Consider the following 14137-nt stretch of genomic DNA (forward strand, 5'->3'; position numbering starts at 1 on the left):
TTTTCCTCGAGATCGCAGAGGGTGGGGGTGGGAGAGGGTTTTTGTTCTTGTTCAATTGTGTGTCTGTTCTGTATGTTCAAAAATATAAAAATAATAAAAAATTGATCTAAAAAAAAAAAAAAGAGTCTCTGCGGGACATAAAATAGATTCTCGTCTTTTCTCCTGAACTCCACTCTTTTTTTCCTCTTTGTCTTACTCTTTCTCGGTTTCCCTATCACCTTACCTACCATCTTTACATTGGCACACAGACAGAAACAGAACACATCTTTAGTGTAGAATTGAAAAATGGATGCTAGTCCACACTTTCCAATTTATATTTGGCCCTCTCACACTGCCACTTGTAGCTTCAGGTAGTCTAGATCAACAGCAATTCCTTTCCAGGATTATCAGTGGAACATCCGGCGCCACCGCCATAACATCCGGCGCCTTGCAAAACTCTGTTTGTTCCTGAAACAACAACAGACTTCGAGCTAGAATGCCACACGCTGAAAATGGCATGTTTTGAAGATTTTTTTATCGTGCAACAAGGCAGCTTGCTTGGTTATTTCGGGGAATAATTGTAAAGATTTACAAAGAATATGGTTAACGTTATGGCATTTACTATCCAACTGGATCATTTTGGGACCGATTGTGGCAGGATTGCTGTGGACGAAGTAACATTACTAAGGGCAATACACTGGTAAGAGCAAATTACATTTAACCATGCACAGAGCTTATTTAAATACCTCAGGTTACTGTATTCAGTTAACTTCATTTAATACTGTATGTGGCGTTTTCTTTTATCGGGATGCAAATGTTCCACCAAAACAAGTTCCTTCCCTTCCTATATAATCTTCCTAACCCTAACCTGGAGTAAGGTTTGGCAATGCGAGATTAGCTTCAGGCGGATATCTGAATCTTCCTTAGCCACACTCTTCACAAGGTCCCAGAACATCATGTTGTGCAGACTGTTAAAGACTGTTTTAGTATGGGAACTACTGTACAGGGTCAAAATTACTACAAAATAATGTTCCAATATGTATTATGCAGAAACCAGTAATGGCAAAATCTGCTGATAGATGCTTTATTTACATTTGAGGATTTCACTATTAAATGAGGTTGTAGATCAGATTTACAAAGCTTCATCATGCATTCACTTTTTCAGCATTCTCACTAATTCACTACTTTATATTTGCCTTCATATCAAAAATCTGATTTGGCTTTATTTACAGCTGAATGTCACAATGACTGGACTGGCATCTGGTAGATTGAGAGTCCGCTTACTGCTATACTGCATGTTAAATTGACTTTTTATTTAACTATGCCTAAATCAAGAAGATAAATTACTGTAGGAGGAATGGAGAATATTGTATAGGTGTGTGATATAGGGCTGGGCGATATGGCAAACAATTTGATCACAATATATTTTCCCATTTTGACCAATAACAATATTTATCACGATATAATATTTTTGCTGATACTGCCTGTTCAAAGTGCATCCTGACTGAAGCCTGAAGAAACCAGAGGTTTAATTACACTTTAGGAAATAGTTTATTAGCATACAGTATACAATAAAAAAAACATACCTTAACAATATTCTGCACATTGTTTTTGTTGGGGAGACATTACACACCCACATTAGGAGATGCTCCACCGGTCAACAGAGCAGTAGTACTTTTAACTTGCAAGCTGTGTGTGGACTCGGGCCAGCATGGGTCCATATTTCCATACTCTCTGTGTGGTCGCTGGGATGGTACCTTTTCAGGTGATGGAAAAGATTTGTTGCATTTCCCATTCTGCTTGGCACCAACTGCAAACATATTTTGTAGACCGGCTTAATCTGCTCCTCGTCGCTTTTGTGAAATTCGAACCATTTCCACACAACTGACGTTGTGTAACCGTTTTTATCAACAATGTCTTAGGATAACGCAAGTTCACGTTTATGTCCACCATCACTTTCGCTGCCCTCCTCAGCTCCACTTTGCTCATTTCTTATTTCTTTTCCAACTTCACCTTCTTCCCCGGTGTGTCTAAGACTGTTCCCCTGTCCGTATGTGTTTCCCCCTACCTAAACCTGAAACAAACCTTAACTGGATGGGGGTGCTACGCATTTTAACAGGAGGGAAACACTATTTGCGGGGGAACACACTTTGACACAACACCGGCAACTCAGACAAACGCTTACAATAGGAAGTGGGCGTGTCCAGCATCCAAGCTGAAATGGCAGACTCTCACAGTTGTGTTATCAGGTAAATATGTCGAAAGCTTAAATCATTGTTATCAACGTGAATTTTATTGCGATCCCGTTTTGAGATTGTTTTATTGCCCAGCCCTAGTGTGATGGATGCAAAATTGTTCATTATTTATGATAGCTTTGAGACAGTCAATTTCCCTTTACTAACTACAGCTGGGAAAAGTAACAAGATCAGAATCTCAGCTGTCATTTAATGTAATGTACTGTACTCATAATTGATGACAGAAAATCATTTGATAGCACAATGTGACTTGTCAGTGAGGAGTGAGGCATGCACTCAAGCATTCCAAATAACTTTAACTTCTTGGACCTTCCTAGAACTCAGTAACACACAAGGTAGCCTGGTTAAAGTAGAATGAAAGAGGAACTTTGAGGCAAGTTGGCCTAAAGTTGTATGAGGGGCCAGGAGCTGTCCCTAGGACAGAGTGTCGGATGGTGGGAAAACCAGGGCAAGAGAATTCCTAATGGATTCCTGGAGGCCTGGTAACCTCGGTGAGGAGAGGAACTTCTGAAAAGCTAACTTCTGCACTTTCAGGGATCAGCGAACAAAAGCAGGTAGAAGAGAAGGAGGAGGACAACTGAATTAGGAAAAGTAGGAGGACGTTCCAGAAAAGGAGAGTGAGGTAGAGCGAGAGAGGATGAGAGAGATGGTCGACCTCGTGAAGTGGCAGAAGCAGTAGAAATAGCTGCCCCACTTGTAGACACACTTTCTGCTGCTAGCCGACTGTCCTCTATGCACTGGGGTAGCTAACCTATATAGGCCTGCTCTACGCTGCAGCATCTCCCACACACATTCACACGCTCAGTGTGTCACTCTCTCACTCGCTCTCCGTCTAATAAACACAGGCATGCACACATGGGAAGGGAGGGGGGAGGCTAAAATCAGGCCACACATGCTCTAGCTAATGCTGAGTTAAGTCACCTGTGCTGCTAGCCTAGCTTGCTAGCGGGCAGCCAGCTGCTCCTCTAATTAAGAGCCCATCTACTCAAGGGGCCTGAGCATATGGAGGACTCTATAGCTAAGAACTGGTTTTATAATAGATAGCAATGCCATACGGTTGAGTACTGGCCAGAATTCAGAAAGTTGGACTGTATTAGGAAGATAAGGTTATTGTGGTCCCGACCAGACACAATGCATCAAAGTAGTTTGGGGATACTACAATATTGCACATCAAACATACTTCCAACACATACAGCGATGACCTTGTTCAGTTGATATCTGCGTATTGCCCTACTCCTTTTACATGGACCAATACCATATATCTGGTATGCTAATATCGTGCTGTTTTCAACCTGCAGATCATAAGACACTTATCGCACTACTTGAATTCAAATGATTACCCGCAAATTATTCAAACCACTTCACCTCAGTGGTGAAATAATTGAGTGAATCTTCAAAGATTAAACCTCACCTCATATACACTGTACTATAGACACAAAAACAGAGCATCTTTTTTTCTACCCTCCTGGTGTGGTAAATCAAAATTAGTTTTAATTAAATTTATTGAAAAATAATCTGAATGTCAGAAATAAATAACCAGAACGGAGGGTATCAAACAAATAAAAAATACCTCTCAAAACACAGTAAACTTTTTCAACCATTTTTTCTCTGGGTTATTGTCCAGAGAAAAACACCTGTGCAAAGAGTTATTGATTCAAACAAAGTAGTTCAACTAAACGCATGCTCTGTTAGTGGCAACACCATACTAATGTGTGAATTATGCCACGTGAGGTATGACAACACATGAAAAACACACAAACAACCAGAATACTGAATGATTTTTTTTAATGTCTAAGGTATAAATGCAACCTATTTGACTGAAGTTACTTGGACACCTTCAACAGCATTTTTATTGACTTTGCTGTCTAAGGCCAGGACTAATGGCTGCTTCACAAAACAAGCACATCCACAGACACACACACTTACATGGGCTGACACACAGGCAATGACAAACACATGATGGGCACGCATTCAAATTTGCACACTAACCCACACTGCACACACAAACCCACACCTTTGCTTGCTTTAGCCTCCAGTACCAACAAACATATAATTACGTGAGGCTATTTCAGGCTACATTATGAGAAATGCATTAGTCATTGATGGCAAATGGAGCACAACGTAGACATATCTAAGGCTGCGTGTGTGTGTGTGTGTGTGTGTGTGTGTGTGTGTGTGTGTGTGTGTGTGTGTGTGTGTGTGTGTGTGTGTGTGTGTGTGAAAATGATAGAAAGAGACAGAGAGGGAAACTTAAAATGTAGAAAAAGTAAAATTTAATAAAGGAAGAATGATGACAGCTATCATAAAATAGGATTGAGGGCTATAACTTCATGCAGATGCAGTCGGTAAAGTGGCACTTTTCTGAGGCACAGTACGGTGTTTTCCTGGCCTGCACCTGTATTGGTGAATCGTCTTGCACCGCAGAAAAAACAAAGTAGGGAGAGTGTGACTAGCAATCCAGCGCTGCACTGCAATTTCGGTGTCAAGATTCATCTACAGCCCGCTTGTGTGGACCTGCACTGGGTTGTACCAGCTATGCTTAAGTTCAAATGCAGCCTAGTTTGAACTTAATTTCTAACTTAGGTTGGAGTTCACGAGTTACTAACATTTTAAGAGTTTTAAGGAGTGAATTATTCCAGCTGTTTCGCGTCTGTAAACATTCATCATTAAAAATAAAGTGCATATATATAAAATAACACATATAAGTAAGTAGGCAATTGCATATAAATAACCTCTGTGCCACATTAACAAGCAAATACATATATGTGTATATGGGTTAGATAACTTACTAATTAACACTAGTAATTCATAACAGTTTACCACTGTAGGCTATCATTATGTATTTTATAACATTACAAAGTCATCTGCCTAACAATAATACGGTACCGTTATATTACCCCATGTTGTAGTTTGTTGCAAGTTGCACTAGCTGTAGATTAAGGTTATATAGTTATCACCTAATCATAATGCTTTGTCCTGTTTATGTACTTTTGTTTTTGTTATAGTTTGATGGTTAACGTTAGCTATTTTTAGCCATTTGCCTATTCGTGTTCAAAGACAACTGGGCACGAGAGACAACACAATAATAAATACTGCATCAAGAATAGTGCTTTTTACTGAATGGCCACAGGAAGTGAAAATGTAATTTTCTGTGACAATATTTTGGTTAGTGTGGACTTTACGCCAGAGTAGCTAAGAAGAACCTAGCGTCTCTTTGGTGTAACCAAACATCAAAACAGCTTTGGTATCAAACTAGTTTGAACGTATGGTTTAGTTAGGACTTTGCACCCTAACTTAAGAAAAAACTTACACACAGCTGGAATAGCAGGCTGCTGCAAAGTGCACATTGATCTTTGCTATTTTTAAGATTTTAGTTGGGGGGGCACACAACCCAAACAGAAGTCACACAAACCTCTATTATAATAAGCATGTTATGCTTGTTTGTTGTTGTTTCACTTTTATTTTGCATTATTTTAACAATAGACACATTTAATGCATATTAATAACCACAATATAGTTTTGTTTCTGTAACAATAACCCTGTAAAACAATGGCTTTTTCCCACCTTAACCCATCTACTATCCCCTGTCATGACCAACCACACTACCCCTGGCAACTGTGAACTTTTTTTTATGCTGAAGCCTGTTGCTATTTTGCACATATGTGTGAGGGAGGGTGTGTATTGTCTGGGAGCGATGGGAGGGTGTCAGTCAACTGTCTGTATCCCAAGATACATCTGCTGTATATGTGGGTGGGTGGGTGAGGGGGGTTTGTCTGTTTGTCTGGTCTCTACATATTTTACATATTTTATTATTTATCTTTTTAAAAGCACTGATCTGGAGCAGCACCCTGAATTTCATTGTTTTAATACACTGTATTTTTTCAATGACAAATAAAGCTTGATTGATTGATAATAATTCAAGCAAGGTGGTGTGAAGATTAACATCTGGTTCTTAGCAGCAACCTTTATCCACAACTGTAAAGGCCTATCCATTCAGCTGATTAACTCCCTTTATCTAACGGTGGAAGGTACAGTCTGCAAATATGCATTCTCTAATTTGAGTGGCGCACTTTGGTAAACCAGATACACACAACAGATCCACTGTGAATACCTTAATCAGACCTTGTTCTGCCACCCCCAGGATGTTGCAAATAACCAAACCATGTCCACACATCAAACTGTTCTGTTGTAGTTCGATATTCTACACAGGCTGCAAGATCAAGGAGTAAAAATCATGACGTGAGACGTGCGTGTCACGCAGGCAGTGTGCAAGCTCTAACCTGTTAACATGGGAGCTGAAATAAAAACGGACACGCCACGCAGCTGACATGTTCACGCCACGCATCCAGTGTGTAACCGGCCTTAGTGGCAATAGACCTGGGGCTGCAATGAACAACATAATGTGGATGAGCAGAATAATAATTGTTAGTTTATTTTATAGGTACAGTAGGTGACTCTCCTCACGATTCTCTACTCCACTGTGAAGTACATTATAGTAGGAAGAGCACTTTTTTGAAGGGAATAAAAGGTGCCAATGTGATTTGCCATGACAGGCTCTAACATATTCGCTGATCATTTGGGCAGTTATCAGTGGATGAATCTTAGTCCTATAAAACTAATTAAAGTCTCTGCATCTAAGTAAAAGAATATAAAGTAAATGCTCGGTGAAGCCATTAACTAAAGTTCACAGTAGTGAAAATGTTACTTGGTTTTCTGCAGCACATACAGTATATGAAAGTCAAAATTTATGTGCATTAATTTCCCATTTCACACTTGCCATTGTATAAGTAAAGTCAAACATTATCTGTGTGTGCGTGTGCGTGTGTGTGTGTGTGTGTGTGTGTGTGTGTGTGTGTGTGTGTCTAAGTCAGTGTATGTTAGTGTGGGTATTGTGCACCCACTCGCTCACAAAATGACACAGCTTTCCCCCTTTAACAATGTTTCTTGCCAACTTCATACGCAGCAGGATTAAAGGTATAAAATAACTTTCAGAGGAAATGAAAAAAGTGTTTTTAAAGAAGGAAACTAGAAACAAAGAAGCAGACTTCAAACTCTGCTCCTGGTTCCGTTACAGGCAGCCATTTTTAGACAATCATCCATTAAGTCTGCTGCGTTCCCATACTGTCAGCCCCTAGTGAAGCCAAAGAGGCCATGTCACTGAGGGCCTAGGTAGGAAGCAGCACAGCAACCTCTCTTAGCACTGTGGGAATTGGAGGAAGGAGGGGAGGAGCAGGTAGTGGACTATAATATGAATGTCACTGCAGTACAACATCTTTAAAATGAGAAAGATGGATTAGAGCTTTAGCTCTATGTGAAAAGATGCTCTTAAAGAGATGGAAAAGAAAAGAAGGAAGAAAGGGCGGGGAATGGCGGCTGTGGCTTAGCATAAAATACATTCCCACAGATAGGATAACAAAGAAAGAGGATAGAGAAGGAAGGGGCTTGCAATGAAGATTTGTGTTGGAATTGAGCTTCATTTAGTAATTTGTAATCTTATAGATTCAGGCGTTCTTACATAAAGCACATTTCCAGGGCTGAAAATGCAGTGCAGGGTGCATTGTTTGTGTTTGTGTCTGACAGAGCGAGGGTGAGAGAGAGGGTGTTTGTGGTCTGTGTGTATCTCACCTCTGGCCCCGCGTGTTCTGTCTGTGTTGTGCGGTCAGTCATTTGGCAGTCTTTCATCTTCAGGGCAGCTTTGGCACTCTCCTGCATACAAAACAAACACAAACCCATCAGCCATCTCACAAAGAAAGACCATTAAATACAAATAAGTCAGAAAAACGAAATACTCTCCCAGCAGACATATGCCTTGCCTTCACTCACAATACTAAGTGTAGTTGACCTCCATTCCTAACTAGCTATCAAAAGAAAAAAATCTGCAACTCTAAAGAACCTCAACAAAATCAAATCCTTTCCTCCATTTTGTCTGCCTCTCCTAGAAATCCAAGAGGTCATAAAACTGGGCTGAATTGCAGGAGAACTTTTCTACAGCCGAATATTGGAGCAGGGACCCTTCTTAAAGTGCACTAGTAGAGAAGAATTCATAAAAAGTGACAGCTAGTGATGGCCAGCCTGCTAGAAAGGTCCTTCTAAGAGATAATTAATAGGTTTCCTCTGGCAGATATACAGACGGAGGTGTAGAGAGAAAAGTGTTTGCCCTGTCCTACAAAATACAGCACTTCTCCCTTGACCAGGAACCTCCCGACTCCTGTGTTACCTCTATGGGATTATTTTGAAAAGGCAGGTAGCATGTCCTCTGAATGAGAAGAACCAAGCACTTTTTCCACTGGGAGCATTTTATGACGATGTCACTAATCATTTTGACATGGCCGGGGGAACAGAACGAGTTGAAAGTTGCAGCGGTTATGAAATATTAAGAAATTCATTAACCTTGATTAAAATTAATCTCCCACATTAGGACAGGGTGTAAGGATGGGTAAATGGTAAGGAGAATGAAAGAAAGTACATTTATGATATAACTCTAAACCCAATACCTGTCCTGTTCAAATCCAGCAGAAGCAAGTTGACAGATTAAGTTAAACAAATCTGTTTTCATTAGTCATGCCCATGCCTAAATAAAAAGCAAAGGAGGTTTTCTGCAGCTAAATGTTGCAGTTGGAGCACAGTCCTTCAACAAAATGCACCAGCAGAGAGGAGAAAACTCATGACAAGTGACAAGCTAGTGATGGCCAGCCAGCTAGCAGGTCCATCTAGGAGATAATTAATAGGTTTTCACTGGCAGATTTACAGGTGGAGGCTGAGTGAGGAGAGCGTTAGCTATGAGCTGCCCTTTCCTTCAAAGTGCTGCACTTTAACTTAGCTGCAGCACACAGACACAAATACACCCTCACAAATGTTCATAAGGACAAATGCAAAACTTCATTAATTTGAAGCAATGACAGAATGACATTTGTTCCAAGGACATATGGTGCAGTTAAAAAATATGGTTATGCTGTGGCTGCAGTAAGGATACAGGCTCGTATTAGACAATTTATCAATATACACACAAATAGATATATGCACACTTTTGCTCGTAAAAACACAGCAGTTCATGTCTTGAAATGAAATCCAGCTGGTGGCAGGAGGTTTCAGAAAAGAAGTGCCAAACAGATGAATACACTCACATTCAAGGCTGATCAGCATCTGTGTGTGTTTGTGCATGCACAAGCAATTGTGCATGCAAAGACTGATTGATGGATGTGATGTGGGGGAAAAAAGGAAACATTTGGTGGCTTCACCATGTCACCATATGGGAGAAAGAGAGACAAAATACAAAGTGTAGGGGAAACTCTTGATCAGACCGATAAGAAATATTAATACAATGCTGCTGTCATTTGGTGCATCAGCCCAAAAGCATATCAAAGTTCCTAACCCAGGTGAAATATATTCTGGTTAACAGAGAGGGGAAGTCCCGCCCCTTCCAGTTGACCCCATGGGACCTTATTTCAGAAAAAATATGTACGGTAGTTAACAGGGAGAGACAAATAATTGTTTGATACCATTTGAATTGAGCCATGAATTACACGTTTGTCAATTTAAAAGATAATTTTGCAACTGAAGAAAGTCACAGAAAGTTGTTGTAGGTTTGTCGTAGTACCACTTAGTTTTGTGTGTAACGGCTCAGTGAACTACATATCATGTCTTGCACAATATACTTCACCTTGCTTGATGCTCGGCTTGCTCAATAGCAAGCTGGCTTAGCAATGTTCCACATGTAAGGTTAAGTTACCTGATGTGTTTTATCTGGCATCTTTTTAGCCTCCAGACAAATCAATCAACCTGAGGGCTGCCACGGTGAAATACTATCATCTTTAAAAAAGATCACATTTCTTCTAAAACTTCTAATTGGCCAATTTAGAGTAGTTAATTTCTTAAGTGTTTTATTCACTGACTTAAATTTCCCAGTGAAACTGAATTATAATTAAATGTGAAATGCATTATAGATAATTATAGGCTGCTGCATGTATTTATTAAAAATAAAACTAGCTAGACGGAATTATTGACTGCAATTAAAAAGGTAAAAAGGAAAGTTCTCTGCGCTTCTGCAGACAACAATCCGGTGCAACCAAGGCAGGACAAAAACGGTATAAAGTAACAAAAAATAGCCGGTGCAACACAGATGTCTTCTTACTTGATAGCTGTATTACTTAAGGTGCAAAACCGTGACTAACGTTTCGATGTAGAGTTACATCTTCATCAGAGTCCTTGGAGAGAATGGGCAATGAAGTCCTTAATAAGAATCATCAACAGGTGCGTAAGGGGGGCGTATTAGCTGCCTGAAGATACACCCATCTCAACCAAGGTGTTACACTCAATCAGTCATTAAAGGGCAAATGCCCACACACAGTTCAAAAGTGAATTAAAAAACAATGTTGATAGGTAACAATGTTGATACGTAACATATATAAAATGTTCACAATACAATGGAAATAAAAGTATATTCATCTTAAATACTATACTTTAACGTATTTTGACTTTAGAGAAAGCAAGTTAAATTAAATTCTTCATTTAAACCTAGCTTCTAAAGTGCTGAGTGTATGTATCCAGAACGCTTCTCTGCATAGAAGTTTATTAATGATATCACCACCCCTGGATGGGGGTATGATTTTCTCGATTCCCCAAAACCTCAGTGATGCAGGGGAGCCATGACTGGCCTGCTTATAATGCCTCGGCATGGCATATGTTAAATTCTGGGTACGAATAGCTGTCTTATGTTCAGATATTCTTAGTATGAGTTGACGTTTTGTTTGGCCTATATAAGCCAGTCCACAGGGACACTTTAGAAGGTACACTACATGTGTACTGTTACAATTAATAAATGAAGAGATAGAGTATTTGCCCTTTAATGACTGATTGAGTGTAACACCTTGGTTGAGATGGGTGTATCTTCAGGCAGCTAATACGCCCCCCTTACGCACCTGTTGATGATTCTTATTAAGGGCTTCATTGCCCATTCTCTCCAAGGACTCTGATGAAGATGTAACTCTACATCGAAACGTTAGTCACTGTTTTGCACCTTAAGTAATAAAACTATCAAGTAAGAAGACATCTGTGTTGCACCGGCTATTTTTTGTTACTTTATGCAATTAAAAAGGTGTTTTAGTGTTTGAGTATGTTACATTGCCTGTACACATGAATTTCAGAGGAAGAAATGATTGTTACATGAACTGTTGAACAGTGTCAAGACTTAATACAGCTCCTTTCTGGAGTGGGTATTGTAAGAGAAAGGTGTAAGGTCTGAATAGTGGGTAACTCCAGACAGGCTGTGTTCTGGGGAAACTGTACCTGTGCATGTATCTGTCTGAGAGGCCATTTAACTCAAGTAAGTAAGTCTGAGGTCTGAAACGTGCAAATTGTTTGTATTAACTTCACATTACGTGCACACAGTGCTGAATACAGCCCACAAAGAAAGAGGAGAGAGGAGAATTGGTGCTCCTGAGGGAGAAAAATGAGATGCGAGAGCCAGAAAGTCATCAAACAAACAGATGCCAAATGAGACTCAAGTCAGAGGGTTGGACTGGCATCTCTCACACTAGCGCCATAACACTGGCACATTATCCATCTAAGGCCTGGCATAATGTCCGCATTACATTGCTTTGATTGAGCAGGTGACAAATTACAGACGTATAGATGACAAATTATGAAAAATGTTGCCGTATGGAGAATTTTTGCAGATGATCCAACAATCGAGCTTTCCAAAAAACACAGACAACACAATAAATTAGCATTTAAATCACCATATTTCATGAGTATAATTTGGTTGTTCAAAATATCAAACATGGAAATTACTCCACACTTCCAATCCTTGTCTTCAGGGGCACATTTGTGAAAACATTATATTTCTCTCTTGGCTGGACTGGAGTCCCAATAACAATTCAGTTTACATTAACAAAGATGGAAAAGATTTTCTTTCTCACAATCATTTCCTCTCTACTGTGGTCAGTCTTCCCGCTCACTCCGCCTTCTGCTGCCCTCACAGCAGAACATAATAAAAGAAAGAAAAACTGACACAGCTGTTTGGCAAATTCTTAAACAAAAGTAAAACTTTCTAGCTCTTTGGAATGTTTTTTTAAACCTTTCTAAAAATGTTTTTTTTCAATACTTAATAGGGAATGGAAAGACTGTGCTTCAAATGCAATTAGTCTTTAATGAATACCCATAAAACAAATAATTCAAACATTCAAGTTGTTTTAATTATTCATTTCAAAGTTTAAAATGACAGAGACCAAGAGAAAGAAACTGTGATATGGATAAAATTAGATGAGCAAACCTTCCATTTCTCAATGACTGAGACTATGAGTTGAGAATTAGTTTAAAGACTTAGGCTAAAGGATATTTTTTATATTTCCCATTACTGCACATTCTGTATACATATCACTGAATGATCATCATCAGAACACTCTTCTGGCTGTCAAATAGTATTTAATACCTTTTTTTATGTCAAATGCAGAATGGGGGGGGGGGTGCAGAATTACGTCGGTACCGAGGACCGATTCACGTTAAAGCAAAGATGTGCCAAATTCCAGGACCTGAGGTAAGCGCAAGCTTCTCTGTAGCGGTAAAAATGTGAACTGTACCCAATCCTACCTGTCACTTTTAAACCGTTTGTGTGACAGCATTTTGGATTCCTGGTGGAAACGCCACAGTTATTAAGTCTGAAGAGGTCTGTTATACAGGAGAGAAGCCATTTGAGTTTGTGGCAAAACCTTTCACAGTGCTTGATTTTAATTTAGTTACTTTCGATTGAATAAATATTTCGTCAATGAAGTTTTCTTTAAAACAGTGTTAAAATCTCGTCTCGTTCTCGTGAACCCAATCTCGTGTATCGTCTCGTCTCGTGAGCGGAGTGTCTCGTCACACCCCTAGTCCCCAGGAATCCATATGTGAAGCAGAACGGTTGTCGAGATGTTTGAAAGACAACGGACACACATACATACAGGGGTTCCTCGATTTATAATTAGATGTATATTTGCTGGTTAGTGAATCTTACCAGTTCACTGTGGAGTCTGAGAATCTGTTCGTCTTTCTCTCTCAGTTGTTGCAACAAGGCCTCCTCTCTGCCAGGATCCTAAACACAAGCAACAAGACACCATGTTAGACATTACTTAGGACACTGCAGGCAGCAGTGATTTATCTAAGGGACCATATTCCCGCAAAAGCAATACAGAGAGCCTAAGAGGATGACAACATACAAAAGGTGTGTGTGTGTGTGTGTGTGTGTGTGTGTGTGTGTGTGTGTGTGTGTGTGTGTGTGTGTGTGTGTGTGTGAGAGAGAGATTCTCTGGATGTCTCCATAAAAGTTAACGTGTGTTTGCAAGTGTTTTATGTGCATTTATGAGCGTGTTTGATGCTGGTCTTGCTAGTGTGTGTGTCTATGTGTAATAAAGTTGTCATGCATGCAGCAGGCAACGTGATGTCCTCTTCTCTCTACGTGTCTGTGATAAACTTAGTGTGTCCTATGGCGGCCCATCAGAGCACACAGCACTTTAATATGACCTTGTGTTGTCGGCGGACATTACTGTGGGGAGATGGAGAGCAACAAAAGAGACAGAAGACAGGAGAGGGAGGAGAATAATAATACTAATAAAAATAACTTTATTCTCATGGCATCTTTCAAAACAACAGTTACAAAGTGCTTCACAGCAAACAAAAAAGTAGATGATAATAAATGGTTCAAAAAAATGTCATTACGTCACATTAAAATGTGTTTGATGTTTATGATGTATTCATGTTTATGACTATAATTGTGCCGCGATTGTTATTCAAGTTGTTTGTCTTATTTATTCAATGCACAAATTAAGATCCTTAAAGTGCACATATTAAGCGAATTTTCAGGTTCATAATTACATTTAGAGGTTGTATCAGAATAGGTTTACATGGTTTAATTTTCAAAATACACCATA

At 39.6% G+C, this 14137-nt stretch overlaps 1 protein-coding gene across 6 annotated transcripts in view; it reads right to left on the bottom strand.

Moving 5' to 3' along the window:
• ccser1 (coiled-coil serine-rich protein 1) overlaps positions 1 to 14137 on the bottom strand; it is a 128714-nt gene that overhangs the window by 58497 nt on the left and 56080 nt on the right. For all 6 annotated transcript variants that reach the window (XM_031308946.2, XM_031308945.2, XM_035992137.1 and 3 more), the window contains exons 9-10: positions 13225 to 13302; positions 7860 to 7940 (exon numbers count right to left, since the gene is read on the bottom strand). In XM_031308946.2, the coding sequence (XP_031164806.1) occupies positions 7860 to 7940; positions 13225 to 13302 (159 nt within the window). The remainder of the gene's footprint in view (positions 1 to 7859; positions 7941 to 13224; positions 13303 to 14137) is intronic.

The sequence above is a fragment of the Sander lucioperca genome, chromosome 2 (assembly GCF_008315115.2).
Source record: "Sander lucioperca isolate FBNREF2018 chromosome 2, SLUC_FBN_1.2, whole genome shotgun sequence".
NCBI lineage: Eukaryota > Metazoa > Chordata > Actinopteri > Perciformes > Percidae > Sander > Sander lucioperca.